Source organism: Phaeodactylum tricornutum, chromosome 5 (assembly GCF_000150955.2).
Source record: "Phaeodactylum tricornutum CCAP 1055/1 chromosome 5, whole genome shotgun sequence".
Taxonomy (NCBI): domain Eukaryota; phylum Bacillariophyta; class Bacillariophyceae; order Surirellales; family Neidiaceae; genus Phaeodactylum; species Phaeodactylum tricornutum.
Window position 1 is genome coordinate 33837 of NC_011673.1, and position 16256 is coordinate 50092.

The following is a 16256-nucleotide window of genomic DNA, read 5'->3' on the forward strand; positions in this document are numbered from 1 at the left end:
CGCAATTGAGGTTAGTCGAGAATATTTTGAAAAGTACTTGGCCTCGGAAGAAGGTGCCAAGCTGAGTCTCCGTGAAAAGGATAAAGCTCGGAAGCGCCAACGAGCGAAGACCATTCTACAGCTACAGAAAAGCATGAAGGACACGGTATTGAATAAAGGGGACTTTATTTTTCAAGTAGGCGAAGAAGGGAAAGATATGTATATCTTGGAGGAAGGCAAAGTGAACATTTCCGTTCAAGGGCATAACGTCCTTTCGCTTCAGCCCGGTGAGATGTGCGGCGAACATTCGCTGATCTTTGGACGACCACGAAATGTTTCGGCTCAATGCGTGAGTGACCTTTGCAAGTTGCATGTCCTTCGTGCTCGTGACTTCTACGGTCTCCTGGACTTGCACCCGTCGTTGAAAGAGAGTGTTCGAGACATTTGTCTGCGCCGCGATTTCCAGAAGGCGCTATGCTTCAAAATCAAAAAGTCGTTTCCTAAAAAGGAAGCCGACCTTCGTGCTGCCTTCAACTCTATGGATCGCAACGACTCAGGTGCAATTGAGCTCCGGGAATTGCGAACAATGATCAAACAGTTTGATCCAACCTATACTGAAGCTGATATCCGTGACATTTTAAAGTCCTTGGACCTGAACGACAGCGGAAGTTTAACATGGGCGGAATTTATCCGAATATTTGGAATGGACAAGTGAATAAGTAGTTCTGCTGCAAAAGGAAGAGCTCCAAATAGATAGTTGCAGAGGTAGCGCCGTACACTATCATAGCTGCTGCTCAAAGTCTAGGTTACGTGATTCTGATGAGATTTTTTTCAAGAGTTAACTGTAAGTCGTTCAAGGTAAGGCGGTTGTCGGCATGGCTTTTTTGTCCATGTCCGGGTTATTGGTCGCAGTGCAGGGTAGTTCGACAGACGTAGAAGACGTCAGTCATCTCTCCCGCTTTCTGCACCGCATGATTTTCTCCGCAATCTAATCGGACAGTGTTTGATGGGGAAGATCCTCGCAGGCAACGTAAGCGACACCAACGCTGCTTCTGAAACTTCAATCTGATACAGGTCACTGTATTGCTTGCCTTGACCGTGTTTTGGAACGACGAATCTAAGATAAATTCCAGAAAATGCTGAGTACAAAAAGCCTTCTACTTTCTTTCGCGCTTGTAGGCGTTACCAGCGCGTTTGTCGCTCCCAAAGCACCAACCTTTGGGACAACGCGATTCCCGGTGAGCAGCACTTCGTTGGACGCCTACAAGAAGGTTTTTGTCGCCGGAGGAACACGCGGTGTCGGACGCTGTATTGTTGATCAACTTTTGGGACAAGGAAGCGAAGTAGTCGCCTTGGTCCGCAGCGAAGACGCGCTGAAAGAGCTCAACGCGATCGAAGGTGTTACTGCAATTCGGGGAGACGCCTTTGAGCAAAAGGCGGTGGAGAATGCAATGGATGGATGCGACGCCGCTATTACGACTCTCGGAGGTGCCACCAGCGACGGAGGCAAGCGCGTTGATTACGACGGAAACTCCAATGTCATCGAAAGTGCTGGAATTTTGGGAGTAACTCGAGTGATTCTCGTTACTAGCGTAGGTTGCGGAAGTAGTAAGGAAGCGGCTCCACCAAACGTCTTTGAGGCTTTAAAAGAAGTTCTGACTGCTAAAGAAAAGGCTGAGAATGTCTTGATCAAATACTACACCAACATGAATTGGACGATCATTCGTCCGGGAGGTTTGAAGAGCGAGCCGGCGACCGGCAAGGCTATTTTAACCGAAGATACAAGAGCGATTGGAACGATTCATCGCGAGGATGTCGCTGCTTTGGCCATCAAGGCGCTCAACTCGTCCAACACGGAGCGAAAAGTTCTGACTGCCATCGACCCCAGTATTGATAGTGCCGTCTCGGATGGAAAACAAGTTGAAGCGTTTGCGGTGTAGATTTTATGCATATTTGCTTTCCGTAAAGCTAATACAAACGAAAGCAGAACTATCTCGTGCCGTCACTCCCGCATTCCCTGCAAGGCCGGACGAATACGGCTAGCTAACTGTAAATGTTGTTGAATCTTTTTGCTCGGCAGATTTCTTCAGCACTTGTTCCATTTTCTCTTTTCCAATCACATCTTCCAAACTCATTTCCAATATGTTTCCATCTGTAAAAGTCTTAATTTGTTCACCAGCCGTTTCCGCAATGCTATTCAAATCGAATTCACCTTCATCAAAGTAGCCTAGTCGGTCAGCAATCAAGTGCAAGTTTTGACAGCCCGGACAGCGCACAATGACCACGCCTCGATTATACGCTTGTTCGCTAAATTGCTTGGCACTACGTGTGTTACAAACAGTACACGTGAAGACAATGGCCAGTTTGCGGCCTCCCGTCTCGGCCCCGGGAATTTTCAATTCGTATGTACCTGCAGAGTCGACAGGGACATCCAGTGGTGTGCTGATTGGACGTGCAATTCCCTTCTCCTTCTCGTGGTCGGTCTTGCCGTCCGAGGATGAGCAAAACGGCACGCAGGATTTTCGACGATTATCAGTAAAGCGAGCAATACCAAACGTGGAGAGCGGTCGAAGACGTGGCTCTGCCTGAGAAAGACTACAATTGGACAAACGTCGCAAGGTTCGTTGTCGACTGTGATCAGCTCCATAACCAGCAGCAATGGCCTTAATTCGTAGCGGCAAATGAATACACCACCTCACAGTAGCGTAGGCAGTCTTGCATGTAAAAGACGACATCGTGACGAAATACACGGGGGGGGGAGGCAACAGGAGCGCTGATTTTTAATTCGGTTCCCCTTGGACACTACGTGTCAAGGTATATTCCATCAACAGCAAGTCCGATATCGTCGGTCCGTCACTATAGGACTGGGCTCTTTTCACAGTCAAGAGCGTCTCTGTTGGAGTGACTGAGAGTACGCACTATGGGCAGACCAAAAACGAATATCGTATCGGTACTCTGTGCTATGCTAGATTGGAGGAAAAGGTCTCACAGACTGCGAGAACCAGGATACGATCTCTTATTGGCTAATTCTTTGATTCATCGCTTCTTTTGGCACCATCAATTTCGCCTACCTAATTAGTAGTTAGAGCGACACACCGGACAATCAACCATCTGGAGAGGGACCGACCATGCACAAAAGGTTTCAAAGCATAGAGCTGCGTTGCGCAAGTTGTGTTTGCTGCCAATACTAATTGTTTACTTTGGCTTCACACACTGCATCATGCTAAGACTGACTCGTCCACTCAGAGTAAGCGCGGGATCAAGGTTGAAAAGACATGAGGCTACGAATACCGCTGGACTGTCGCACAATTGTTCAACGTTGCCTCTCGAAAGAGACGATTCAGGAAACAGCAGCCTCACCGACATGAAGTCTTCCAGCCAAATACCGCAGAGAGCTATGAGGCCGGTGATGGCCTCTGTATCAACATACATGCAGCACAGCAGTACTAATGTGGCGTTGACTACAGCTGGATGCTGGCCTTTACCACCACATCCGCTGGTTGAGGCCCCTTCACTGCAATGGCAACAACGGGCAGTGCTTCCTCTATTCAATACGTTGGTAGCTTCCCAAACATTGCTATCGGCTGGAAATGAGATGCGACGACCTATACTTAATAGACTACGAAATCAGGAAGCGATCAGCGCTGATTCCTCCCGGAAGCTTCAAAAGGGACCTTGGCTCGAATATTTTGCTAGTTTAGGTGACACGTCTCTGAAAGAAATTCCTGCTGAGCTTTTGGAAACTACCGATCCGGAGACACTTTCCAAAGGGTCCACTGTATCATTACCCTCGACGAAGACCAGTCTTCCTCGTCTAGAAAGGGAACTACGTGGACACATTGATGCCAGGCGCGTTGGGCAAGCAATAGAAGTCTTCCTCAGAGCCCGCCATTCTCAAGAGAAAGAATATCACCAGCTCAATCTAAAGCTAGTGGGACGACTCTTTGACCTTCTGTGCACTCGCCGAAGACCATTCGATGCCTACCGGGTTTTAACTCACTATCGAAATTTGTCTACGGCCCCTACAAACGCTGTGCCCAAATCAGAAACCAACTTTGTACGTAAGTACGAGCGCCTTTGTTCCTGCCTCCGCTACATGAACCCTACATTTCATGACGCTGGTTCGATCTTAAAACTCGCTCGTCGCGTATATGCGGATTTGAAACAGATGGACGAAAAATGTCAGAGAACTTGCTTGCCGACATTCCTATCCGCCCTTGGACAACAGCGATCGGTCCCCGCAGGCATCATGTGTCTTGAAATTTACAAGTACATGCTCGTCAATAAGTTTGATTTGAAGGGATCGTATTTTGAGCATTTATTGGGCTTTTCTAAATTCTTTCGACAGCAGGATTTGCCATACGCCGACGTGCTCGCACGGAGCGTGGCAATGGGACGCATACCGCCCCCAGCCGTGGCCTTGAATGTCCTTGAAAATTTGTTTCCGTACACTGACGCAGGCGCCACCCATGCGGCATTGCAATCAATCATCAAGCTGCAGTCCACTGCGCTGGAAAACGGTTTGCCACAGTATCATCTGGATATTGCCACGATGGAACTAATCAGTGCTGCGTCGACAAAGAATGGCGCTCACAAGAACATTCTGCTGATATGGGATTTGTTGGACTTGATCTCTTGCAAGCCGTCGGAAGGTCTGTACGAGAATACAGCAATTGCCTTTGCAACCGATCCAAACATGTACGACGACGCGTTTTTGGTGCTTGCGGAAATGGAAGAAAAAGGAATGATCCCTTCGCGGGCATTGATTAGGGGATTATCCTTTCAATTTCGGTACGTCAAATATACTTTGGAATTTCCGTGTGACGATGTCGGCGAATTGTTTGCACGGCTGTTTGTTACCGAGAGTTAGTGTCCCTAACTGTGTTGTTACTGTCGTAGGCCATCGGAGAAGTTGCTAGGTTTGGCTTGTCAACGTTGGACGACCCTACGCACGAACGGGATCGGTGCGACTCTGTCTGGTCTCAATGCGTTAATATCGGCCAGCGCAGAGCGCGGCAACGTTTACCGAGCGTTTGCGCTGTTGGAAGAAATTCCTCGGAGCAATCTTGAGGCCGACGCGGACACTTACAGCTTTGCCTTTGAAGCGCTCGGCAAGAGCTTGTTTCGAAAGCTTCCACTTACTACGAACGAACCAAAATTGATTGCTTCAATTTTGGAGAAGGCCGACTCGCTGTTGACAGTCATGGAAAGTCAGGGCTTGTCGCCAACGCATCACATCGTACGGGAATATGTGGAGGTTCTCTGTTTGGCGGGTAAGGTTGACGTGGCCACGAACGTAGTTTTGGACCTGATTGCCAGTCCTGGTAGCGTGAATAGCAAAACAGCGTATCGAGTGTCAATGGCCAATGTTACGGCCGGAAATTTCGATACGGCCCGAAGGTTTGCGGCTGATGCTGGGGATCACACCAATTTGATCCTGAAGAAAATAGCACAGGAAGAAGCTAAGGCTTCCGAGACCAAGACAGAGAAAAGCGAATAGCGCAGGTTGGCGATCGTCCTCTTGGTGCATGAAAAAAAGCACAGGGCCCGAGGGATAGATATATTTGTTCGGGTGTATGTCGTAGAAAGCGAAGAGGCAACCAATTGCACATGTAGATAGTTTCTATGAATTCTCTATAAAGAATATCGACTGAGGAGAGCAGTAGTAGTATGTAGGTATAAAGCATTTTAGAGGTACTCGCATATTTTATGTTGAGCGTCCACGATTCCGGAGCTCGTCTGTCTGCTGCCCGTCCAACCGGATAATCGGCCAAAATTGGCGCCGAACCGATTTCAAACAGGGACCTTGTCTGTCTGCTTACGACACTCCAATTAAGGGGCGCCGTCCGTCCCCGCGCCCAAGAAACGAAGCAGTGCCGTCGAAACAGTCCAATCGAGACCCACCATGGAGTCCCTCAGAAATGCGCCTGCCGACTCTCTCTCTCCCGTAGCACTAACTTTCCTTCCGACGATCACTAACCATGGACTTTGACGAAACACGCTTGTACTACTCGCACCAGCAGTTGCAGGTGACTACGGAACAAGACGCCGACGGGACTGCCGCAGTAGCTGTTAGTGATGAACAGGACGAAAGTGCCGTCGACTTGTCGGCCGTTCGTCGTCATTTCCGCGAGTTTCTGCGTACGTACCGAGGCGATGACTGTGAAATAACAATTGGGGTCCGACAGTTCTGTATTGTATGCAGAGTGTGGACGACGTGAGGCCTCACCCTTGCATTCTTGTCTTCCTTGCGGTTCTCCATCGCGTACAGGAAACTACCGATTGGGAGCGCATCGTTATGTCTACCGCGAAAAGCTATTGCGCATGCATCGTCGACTGACGCAATCGGCTCGCACCAACAACGCCAATGACATTGTCTTTGAGGCAGCCAAAAACGCCAACGACGCAAAGCTGCAGGTAGATCTGGCGCACATTGGAGAGTACGATGCTTCCATGTTGGGATACCTCCTTAATCAGCCCGCCCACATTCTCCCGGCATTGGAAAACGCCGCGTCGGATGCACTCAAGTCGCTTCTCTACGAGCGCAAATATCCTGCCAGTGCCGACGATCTCGACAAGCTCGACGAAGACATGCTCGACGCGACCCAGGAAACGCAAGAGTTGGACCCCACGGAGAATTCCGTCAGTGAAGCTCTGCTCGCTGGTGTGCGTATACAGATTCTGCTCCAGGGAAGCTTGCAACCGACACCCTTGCGATCCATTCAATCCCAGCACATGAATCGCTTACTCAAGTGTCCCGGAATTGTCATATCAACGTCTCCCGTCAAGAACCGTGCCACGACGTTGAAAGTGCGCTGTTCCCGTTGTCTCGATTCCCAAACGGTGTACGCTACCGAAGGGCCCTTCGGATCGCTGACTTTGCCCACCACGTGTCGAGGGCCCAGTCCGCACGAATGCGGTCGCTTTCCCTACTCGGTCGTTCCGGACGAATCCATCTTTGTCGATCAGCAAACACTCAAACTACAAGAAGCCCCGGAACGGGTGCCGACTGGGGAAATGCCGCGCTCGGTATTGCTGGCCGTCGAACGCTCCAACGTCGATCAGGCAGCACCCGGAACAAGAGTATCGGTGCTTTGCGTACCGACTCTATTCACCTCGGGGAAAGACGGAACCCACAAGTCCGTCTACTTGCGTGTCCTAGGGATGACCAAGGATAACGATGCGCACGGAGAAGCCGTCACCTACACACCAGCCGAAGAAGAGGCATTTCGGACCTTGTCGCGTCGGCCCGACGTATACGAAATTCTGCAGCGTTCCATTGCACCAAACATTTCTGGTTCTTACACGGTCGATATCAAGAAAGCGCTCTGCTGTCAGCTTCTGGGTGGATCGCGAAAGAAATTGCCCGACGGGGTGCGCCTGCGCGGTGACATTAACGTCCTCCTCTTGGGCGATCCCTCGATGGCGAAATCGCAGTTTCTCAAATTTATTTCCAAGGTAGCACCGGTGGGTATCTATACCTCTGGAAAAGGCTCTTCGGCCGCCGGGTTGACTGCTTCCGTGGTACGAGACGCCAAGGGGGAGTTTTATCTCGAAGGTGGTGCCATGGTCCTGGCCGACGGTGGTATCGTTTGCATTGACGAATTCGACAAGATGCGTCCAGCAGATCGTGTTGCTATCCACGAAGCCATGGAACAACAAACAATTTCCGTAGCCAAGGCAGGTATTACGACGGTTTTAAATTCACGCTCCTCCGTACTAGCTGCGGCCAATCCTGTCTTTGGTCGGTACGATGATTTCAAGTCAGCCTCCGAAAACATAGACCTCATGACAACCATTTTGAGTCGTTTTGATGTCATATTTCTGGTACGAGATATTCGTGAAGAGGAACGTGATCGACTGATTTGCCAGCACGTAATGGGGATCCATATAGGCGCATCCAATCGGTCGGACGGTGGTTTGGGGCATGTCAGGGGCGGGGGTGCCGACGACGGTGGTGCTTTGTCCTACATGGCTGGTTCCAGCGGAATATCGGATCCTAACGAAGAGTCGGTCAATAGGTACGTTGAAACAAAACTCTCATCCAGTGCCCTTTGCACCTCCACATCTCACAAAAATTTTCCTTGGTCAAAGTTCCTCAAACGCTACCCCCGAAGCTATCGCCGAAAATGTTCTGCGCGTGGCTACCACCGGCGAAGGAGAGCTAGATGTACCAGCAATGAAGAAATACATTCAATACTGCAAGGCTCGTTGCTCGCCGCGTCTGTCGGAAGAAGCGGGTGAAGTCTTGACGAGTTCCTACGTAAAGATTAGGGATGATGTGCGTCGCCGGGCGATTGCCTCGTCCGGAAGATCGGATGGAAGAGACGGGGATACGCAATCGGCCATTCCAATCACTGTACGGCAGCTGGAAGCTTTAGTGCGTTTGTCTGAAAGCTTGGCGAAGATGCGACTGGACCCGCAAGTGCGGTCTGAAGACGTAACGGAGGCGTTGCGTCTATTTAAAGTAAGCACGATGGCAGCAAATGCGGTCGACCAAAATTTAGGGGAAACATCATATGCGTCGGTATCTGCCCCCAACCGTGAAGAAATGGAACGGACAGAGGCCTTTTTGCGTAGCCGTTTGAACGTTGGGAGCATGGTCAACAAGCAAAGGCTGGTGGAAGAAGGATCTGGTCAAGGATTCAATGCAATCTTGATCGCACGGGCATTATCCATTATGGCTAGCCGTGGTGAAGTATTGGAAAGAAATCAAGGTCGTTTGCTGAAGCGAGTCAAATAAGTCGGGCAAAAAGGATTCGTCAACGGATAGTGCATCAAACTTGTCAATAAAACGATATAGGCATCATATTGGCATGTGATCTTTATGATCAGACACTTACGAATACTACAAAGAAATACCCGATACACTCTCTATGGCAGTCTGCGTCCTAGTAGAGACCGAGTCTTGGGAGGTTACAGTAGTTAAGATTGCTGGGAAGCCTGCTGAGTGGCTTGCGCTCGTACGATATCGGCGCTGGCAAATAAATTCTGAACCACCGCAACAGGTTCCGGCGGAAGGGCGGACTGAATCTGTTGATAGGCTTCAGGTTCTCTTTGAAAAGCCATTTTGATGGTGTCATTCAGCAGAATGAGCTCGTCAATTTTATCTATTGGCGAGCTGTAGTCTTCGTCAATGTCATCACCTTCGTCCTCCCAACCACCGAGTAAGAATTTTGCCATGTCATCGTCCCAGCCTGAGACTCCTTGCAGCGCTTTTCTGTAAGCTTCGTCTACCTCGTTTGTCACATCTTGGCTTTCGTCGAATCCTAGATCAACGTCGCCAACGCCATCATCCCTTTCAGGTGCTTCCTCGATTAGTTGGTCGGCATCCTTCTCGGTTTGCTCGGCCTCAGCTTTGAGGACGAGTGCCAATTTACACGCCATGTGAATTAGTTGCGGTAGCAAGCTGATGATTGATGCAGGCAAGGTCGACGTGGGCAGGCTCAAAATGGAAGACAAACCAAGCACGGTCAACTTTCTTGGGAGCCATCGCTCCATTTTGTCCGCATCAATTATCCATTGCGTGAAAACTTGTTGTGTGACGCTTCGCTTTTCGAGCTCCATCAACTCAAGCTGAGGCTGGTAGTAGAGCGCAGACCCGAGAACCTGAAATATTGAAAACCGAGTCAAAGGAATCTCGGTATTGACTTGCTGTCCGAGCTTGCCGAGCGCAATCTCGTTCATAAATGGAATGTATCCATCTACCTTGCCAGGACAATTGTGAAGAATCGTCATGAACAGACTAAGCGCGTACCGGCATTCTGATTCAGAAGCGCGGTCGTTCGTGACTGTCTTGGCGGCTATGCTGATGATCAAATCAATATACGGAATGTCTCCTTCAGGGAGCTGGGCAGTACCGGTTAAAAAAATATTGGTTGACTTGCCAATATAACTCTGCAAGCAAGGTACCATCATGTTCAGATAATCGTAGGCGAATTGATCAAAAGCCAAATATATCAAAGGAAAGGCTTGCCAGACTTCTGGCGAAATATGTTCTTGAAAGAAAGTTAAAAAAGTCAAGATATCGAGTCCACATTCCAAATATTCAATAAAATCACCGTCGCTCCCTAGAATTTTCAAGACCAGCGGCATCAGTAGTGGTTCGAGAGTTTTCAGCATGGAAGCTTTCCCACAAACGCCTTTTAGAACCGTCGCAACGCACTCAAGACACTGCGCTGCGGCCATGGCGGCGTCGTCATCATCGTCGTCTTCCCCGGCTGTACAATATTGTGAAAAGGCACTCGTCAATTGTGTTACAAGAGCGACTGCGTGTGGTTCAATGTGACGGCCAAACTTATCGAGCAAAGCCTGTAAGGCAGACACAACTTCGTCGTTGCCAATTTCGTTCATGATACGAAAATACTCTGTCAATAGCTGAGGTAGGACGGGAAGAAGAGTTTCTTCCGCGCCATCAGCTTCTACCAAAAATCGCAGGGCCTTGGAGGCCTCAATCTGTACGGGGAGAGCGGGATCGCTCAAGCGGTTTAGAACCATTTCGAGTAAAGTTCGCAAATGAGCTCCATCGTCGGACCATTGGACAGTGCTATATTGCTGTACCATCCAGCACGCACGATATCGCAAGAAGGCGACCGGTGACCCAAAATCCGGAAAAACTGAGGATACCAATAAGCCTTCAAGCTCGGCAGCATACTTTTCTTTTGCCAACAAATTCTTCGACAACGAGCCAAACACCAATAAGGCACCGTCCTTTTCCACATGATTCTTTTGGTCAGGGGCTGCTTGGCTGTAAGTGTGCAAAATGGCCGTCATACGTCCCAACAAATTCTGAGTTACGTCTTGTCCACGATGTTTGACTAGATCGGTGACGAGAGTGACCGCGGACATGCGCGGGTCGTAAAAGTCGGCCAAGGGACTGTTCTGCTTGTGCACAAATTCCACCGGATCGTTGTCGAAACAGTCAATGTCCTCTTGAGTCAAACACATTGTTGGAAAGCACACCTGATACAAGAGAAAGTCCAAATGTGGCTTCAGCAACTTGTAGGTACTGGCTAGCTCGACCGCCAAGTCCACAAAGGTCAAACACAAGTGGATTACCCGGTCGGTACAGAAACTTCCCGAGGGTCTTAGATTTAGTGTTTCGCAGACAGGCCCCAAGAATTGCGGCGCCACGTTTTGACTGAAGAAAACGGCAAAATCCTTGGCTTCCTGATCGTCCGCGTAGCTTGGAATACCGTAGCGAGAAAACAGTCGGCTCATAATTTGCACTGACCACTTTTTAACCTTCCACCAAGGCCACGCGTTGCGAGCATCGACATCGACTGGCTGGTTACGTGGTTCAAGTCCCGTCGACGCTTCTGGTAGGGGCTTTTGTAAAGCGCTTCTCACAACATCAAACCAAGGCTGCAGCTGTTCCGGTCGTGCCAACCCAATGGAGGACGTTTCCGATCCGTCGCCACCGGGCAAATAGAACTGCGTACTGGACCAAAAAATTTTGAGAATCTGTTTGAGCATCATGGCGGCTTCCAGCGAGTTTTCGTTTTCGGCAGATAGCTGCTGCGCTAACGGGAGCAAGAGCGGAAAACTCGATTGGACAATTTCGTTGAGGGGTCCGCGTTGCTCCTTGCTTTTGTATTCGTATCGCTTGCAAACTTTGCGGAGTGCAAGGAGAGCATTGTGTACCTGCAATCCGTGTTTTCCCATGTCACCGACACCCGTTTGAATACTCGCGAGGAGCGTGGGAATGAGCTGAGGCCATTTTTCGGGAAAGTCGTGGATCACCACCGTGTGTAAGGTTTCCGCGAGCAAATCTCGGATACTCTTTTCTGGTTCGTCGAGGAGCGTCTTGAGCAGGCCGACCCTCACAACTGCTTTGTCTTCATCGGCGAGCAGAGCTGGTTTCGTGGCTTCTTCAGCATACGGAGCGTAATGAATACGTTCCGCCCAGCCTTCGCGGCAAATATTTTTGAGTTGAATGGCAGCGGCTTGTCGGACTTCGAAACGGACCTGGCCAATGAGGAAGAAACGCGTACATTATGTACGATTACGTGAGACGGATGAGGGCTACACTCGTCGCAGAGCTCCGTTAAGCTGTGTTCAGCATACCTGCTTTTCCGTAGCGACCTGCAAGAGTAGATTGACGGCACCGGGCAAGTTTTTGAGGTTTTTAATGGTTTGTTCGGCAGGGTTTCGAATCGACGCATCGGCCGAAAACGATTGCTGCAAGACAACGTGCAGCTGTTCGACATCCATAACGCCACCAAAAGTAGTCCCCTATGGCTCTAATCTGTCTATATACGCCGACAACGATATCTCTAAAGGTCGGTAAGGCACTATTGGTGTTGTCGACAACGACCGGCAACGGGCAGCAATGCACAACAAGAGTGGAATACGTACTGTTGTGCGGTTTCGAAGTTAGTGACGGCAAGCTCTTTCGTGCGCGAGTACCGTGTACTATTGATATGGGTAGGATTCAGTACAGGGACCCAATAGTTTTGTTTTACATTTATGTTCAAGTAGAGAATGGGCCATTGTGGACCGATGACGGCCAGACACTGGCGTCTATTGCTAGAGGTGTAAGCAGGTACTCTGTTGCGTACAAGAGAAGAATACCGCTTGCTCTGCTAGCTTACTCTCTAGTACCTACGCAAACGTGAGTATACCACGACTCCCATGTAAAAAAGTTAGTGTCTACCCTCGCTCGTCTTTGCAATCCATCCGGGCCATGCCGACGGTTCCTTTATACTGAAGAGGCAGGATTCACGTTTCTATGCCAGGGTAATCATTGCGTTGACGGTTGAATTCCGCGGTAATGCTGCCATACCGCCAACTGTTAACTGCAATAGCGGTATCATTCAGAAGGCCTAAAGTAATGCAGCTCACTGTAAGCGCGTCCCCAGAAGCAATCACGTTTGCTACGCAGCTATTTACACAAAGGAGATCCATTGCAGAGCGAACATAGCTTCAATCAATGCTCTCGTGAGTCTGCACCACATTATGTTCGTCAAGCTTTCTAGGTATCGTCCAAAACACCTAGCTGTTTCAAATGCTCTTCCAGATCGTCTTTATTCGTATTTTGCGGGAGTCTTAGTAGCTCATGCTGCATGGTACCGTTGCGGTACAAAAACAAGCTCGGTAGGTTGGATTCGGGCCAATTTGGAATGGCATGATGGGATGGTATCGACACAAACTTGAGCTTTGTACAAACAAACGCCAACTCCCGTACGGCGTGTTCAACAGCACCCGTACGTTCCGTATCGCTCGTTGTTAAACAAACGATAACCCAAATCCCTCCGTTTTCCTGTGACGCTTCGTTCACTTCCCGCGTCCATTCCGAACGAGAAATCGGAATCACTGCTCCAAAATTTGTGCCTTTCTTCGTCTTTGCACTTTGTTCGGATTGAAGTTCATGTAGACGCTGTTGCCGGTATTGGACCAAAAAGTCGTCGTCCAGAAAATCTTCGTCATCGGACTCGTCCCCTTCGTCGGGACTTTGCTTTCCGGTATCCCACTCTGTTTCGCGGTTTGTGTCTGTGCCTTCTCTCAATTGTGTGAGCCTAGAAGCCTCTGCTGGCGAAGCACCTTTGGCAATCATGGCTTGTTCGTGGGTACGAATACCGCGTTTCATGAGCGCGTCGTCCCATTCGGTGGTCGCCGCCGAAAAGCCGTACGACGGCTTGGAGTCGTAATTCGTGACCCCCGTGCCTTGCATATCGACACGCCTTCCGCGAACCCAAAGTCTAACTCGCCAAAGATCCGTTCGAGAATAAACAGAGTTCCGCGGGGGTAAGTTTCTACCGTCTCTCTCTTTCTAGTATTCACCGTCAACGCATAAAGAGACGAAAACGAAAGATTGGCAAGAAAAAAGCGACCGTGTGATGGACGTAACAATAAAGGAACTCGAAGAAACCTGTTTTCGACGTATCCACATATCCATGAAAGGCGCTTGAGCTTTTAGGAGTTCGTTTACAAGACATGGGTTTTGTATTTGAGATTCCTGATTCCGAACATGATTCCGTAGGCATCAGTCTCGCGTTACAGTTCCTGTTATGGTACTGTTAGTTTCACAGTTCATTTCACTGTCAGTCAAATAGAAAGACCACAACAAAACCGTAGGGCACCGAGGCGGCAAGTCCTGGCAATAGTAACCATCTAAATCAGGCTGCGCTATGAATCCGCACGATGTCGTTATTGTCGTAGCTCGCCATGGCGAGCGTACAGACTACATAATGCGCGATGCGGGGGAAAATTGGGTACGGACGGCGGCTCGTCCTTGGGATACACCGTTATCGGCACACGGTCACACGCAAGGAACAAAGCTTGGCGAGCAGATAGCGAGCGAGCTGCAACGGCTAGAGTTGCCGGCTCTGACGCAGGTTTATTCTTCTCCACTGTTGCGATGTCGACAGACGGCCGTGGCTGCTGCGCGGGCGTTTCGGGAAGCAACACGCAGGTCGGAAGATTCGACCAATCTCTCGCCAGCCGTTCTTTCTTCTCCGCTCGTGCGGATCGAATACGGTCTTTCCGAAAGTATCAACGAAAGCTGGTATCGCTCTTGGTCATTGCCAGAATCAGACGGAACTTGGGGACTCCGACCGAAAGGCCAATCGAGCCCGATTCCAGAGACTCTCCACCCAGCCAGTCGTGCACCGGTTCAAGCCCTTTTGGATTGGAAGACGACTCTCGCCACCCAGAACGACATGGATCCCGAAATGGATACCAAATACGCTTCACGAACACGCCTGGATACTCCGTATACTTTTCATCCTCCCTACATGGAAGCCCGGACGGATCAGCGAGAACGAATGCGTAAAGCGGTCGAAGAGTTGTCGGTGGCGGGCCAAACGATTTTACTCGTCTCTCACGGGGGACCCGTAACACACCTTTACGAAGAGCTTACTGGCAACGATTGGAATGTACATGGCGCTTCGTCCTATTGCTGTTACAGCATTTATCGCCAGCCAGCTGGAACGAACAAGTGGGAGGCGCTGGTGATCAACCAGTCTGAATACTTGCACGAGAAGATTACGTTCGAAAGTCACGTGTCGATCGACAATCTAACAAAAGTATAAGTTCTGATCTTTCTTCTATATGTGTCCGAACCGTACATTTAGAGTTCCAAAACCAAGACCGATTCTTCTACATGGGCATGAGCGTAAAGGTCTGCGTCTCAATCGTTGAAATGCCGTCGATTTCCTTGAGCTTTCCCAAAAAGTCTTCTTCCGGGGCAAATTTGGCTTCTTCCCAGGCGCCAAACTTGTCGGCGGGCAAGCTCGTCATGACCTTGAAATCGAGACATCCACCACAAACCACGCGTTGCACGTCCTTGACACCTTCGACTTTTTTGACGTCGGCCAAGACGGACTCCAACGCCTTTTGCGCTTCCTGGAGCGACTTTTTATCGTCACTAACACTCCACTTAATGAAACGAGAATGGAACGATTTGGTTAGCAAGGTCGTCACCTTTTCTTCACAGGTAAATGCTTGCACCAGAACGAGAACTTGATACGCCGACGTACCTTGCAGCGCCATTCGCGGGCGATGGTATCGAATTGGACTCCTTCCGTAATCGTGTTCATGGTTCTAAGTGTTTCGAAGAAAATGTGCAACAGAGGTCAGCGCCGGAATGACTCCATTGAAGAAAACGCACGCTTGATCTTCTTTTGGATGGATAACGTGCGTGACACCTTCAACGATGCCATTGTGGATGCGCAGGACGAGCGCAGCAGATTCACAGTCAATACAAGATGTACGTCAAACATACTCACTTGGGCTTTTTCGAATCGGGCTCGTTCTGTTCAGCCGACATGTTATCAACGGTGGAAGCTTTACGAAGGCGAGTAAACGGCAACAGAGGAAGTCTTTTAGCTCTGTTCTTACCTCGAGTTGTAATTCGCGGCGATTTGAGCGGTGCGGGAAAAGATATGGCGGAACGTGTGTGGGGATAGGCCAGCGAGCATCATGGTATGGGCAATGTCGGCGAACGCTGTGAGGATACGGCCTTATGTGGATTGCCCTGACGAATGAAATCGAAGCCGATAGTTTTGGCAACATTGTCAAGGCAAACTGGATCGATCCGGGGACGATTCGAAAGATGCGATTGGAGGAAATTCATATCTTCGGTCATTCGCCAGACTCAAGAAAATAGTTCACACGCCACCTTATGGAAACACGACTTTCATCTACGAATTGTATATATGGAGTGTCGTTTTCGAAATAACAGGTATAAACAGCTAGCAAAATCGATACCCCTTTTTGTTCCTACGGAAAAAGAGCGTGCTAACTTATGGTCTACAAGCATCGAGACCTCGCCACAC

General features: G+C 49.6%; 7 protein-coding genes across 7 annotated transcripts; 4 read left to right on the top strand and 3 right to left on the bottom strand.

Moving 5' to 3' along the window:
• The first annotated feature begins 986 nt into the window (after positions 1-986).
• On the top strand, positions 987-2768 carry PHATRDRAFT_26382 (predicted protein). The gene has a single exon (XM_002178655.1). It carries the CDS (start codon positions 1116-1118, stop codon positions 1917-1919), a length of 804 nt encoding a protein of 267 aa, XP_002178691.1. The 5' UTR covers positions 987-1115; the 3' UTR covers positions 1920-2768.
• Positions 2769-3122: 354 nt separating this feature from the next.
• On the top strand, positions 3123-5582 carry PHATRDRAFT_44722 (predicted protein). Its single transcript, XM_002178656.1, has 2 exons — positions 3123-4770; positions 4879-5582. Exons 1-2 carry the CDS (start codon positions 3200-3202, stop codon positions 5477-5479), a joined length of 2172 nt encoding a protein of 723 aa, XP_002178692.1. The 5' UTR covers positions 3123-3199; the 3' UTR covers positions 5480-5582.
• An 808-nt stretch (positions 5583-6390) lies between these two features.
• On the top strand, positions 6391-8722 carry MCM5 (predicted protein; the record flags this gene model as incomplete). The annotated part of the gene is made up of 3 exons (XM_002178657.1): positions 6391-6538; positions 6632-7908; positions 8144-8722. Coding segments are annotated over 3 exons (2004 nt in total), but the record flags the coding sequence as incomplete, so codon positions are not given.
• A 212-nt stretch (positions 8723-8934) lies between these two features.
• On the bottom strand, positions 8935-12192 carry PHATRDRAFT_26387 (predicted protein; the record flags this gene model as incomplete). Its single annotated transcript, XM_002178880.1, has 2 exons — positions 8935-11946; positions 12046-12192. Coding segments are annotated over 2 exons (3159 nt in total), but the record flags the coding sequence as incomplete, so codon positions are not given.
• A 760-nt stretch (positions 12193-12952) lies between these two features.
• PHATRDRAFT_34216 (predicted protein) lies at positions 12953-13651 on the bottom strand (the record flags this gene model as incomplete). Its single annotated transcript, XM_002178881.1, has 1 exon — positions 12953-13651. One exon carries the CDS (start codon positions 13649-13651, stop codon positions 12953-12955), a length of 699 nt encoding a protein of 232 aa, XP_002178917.1.
• Positions 13652-14108: 457 nt separating this feature from the next.
• PHATRDRAFT_34217 (predicted protein) lies at positions 14109-14947 on the top strand (the record flags this gene model as incomplete). Its single annotated transcript, XM_002178658.1, has 2 exons — positions 14109-14855; positions 14888-14947. 2 exons carry the CDS (start codon positions 14109-14111, stop codon positions 14945-14947), a joined length of 807 nt encoding a protein of 268 aa, XP_002178694.1.
• A 60-nt stretch (positions 14948-15007) lies between these two features.
• PHATRDRAFT_44724 (predicted protein) lies at positions 15008-15902 on the bottom strand (the record flags this gene model as incomplete). Its single annotated transcript, XM_002178882.1, has 3 exons — positions 15008-15357; positions 15459-15522; positions 15820-15902. The coding sequence occupies 3 exons, from the start codon at positions 15900-15902 to the stop codon at positions 15079-15081; spliced, it is 426 nt and encodes a 141-aa protein (XP_002178918.1). The 3' UTR covers positions 15008-15078.
• Between the last annotated feature and the right edge of the window lie 354 nt (positions 15903-16256).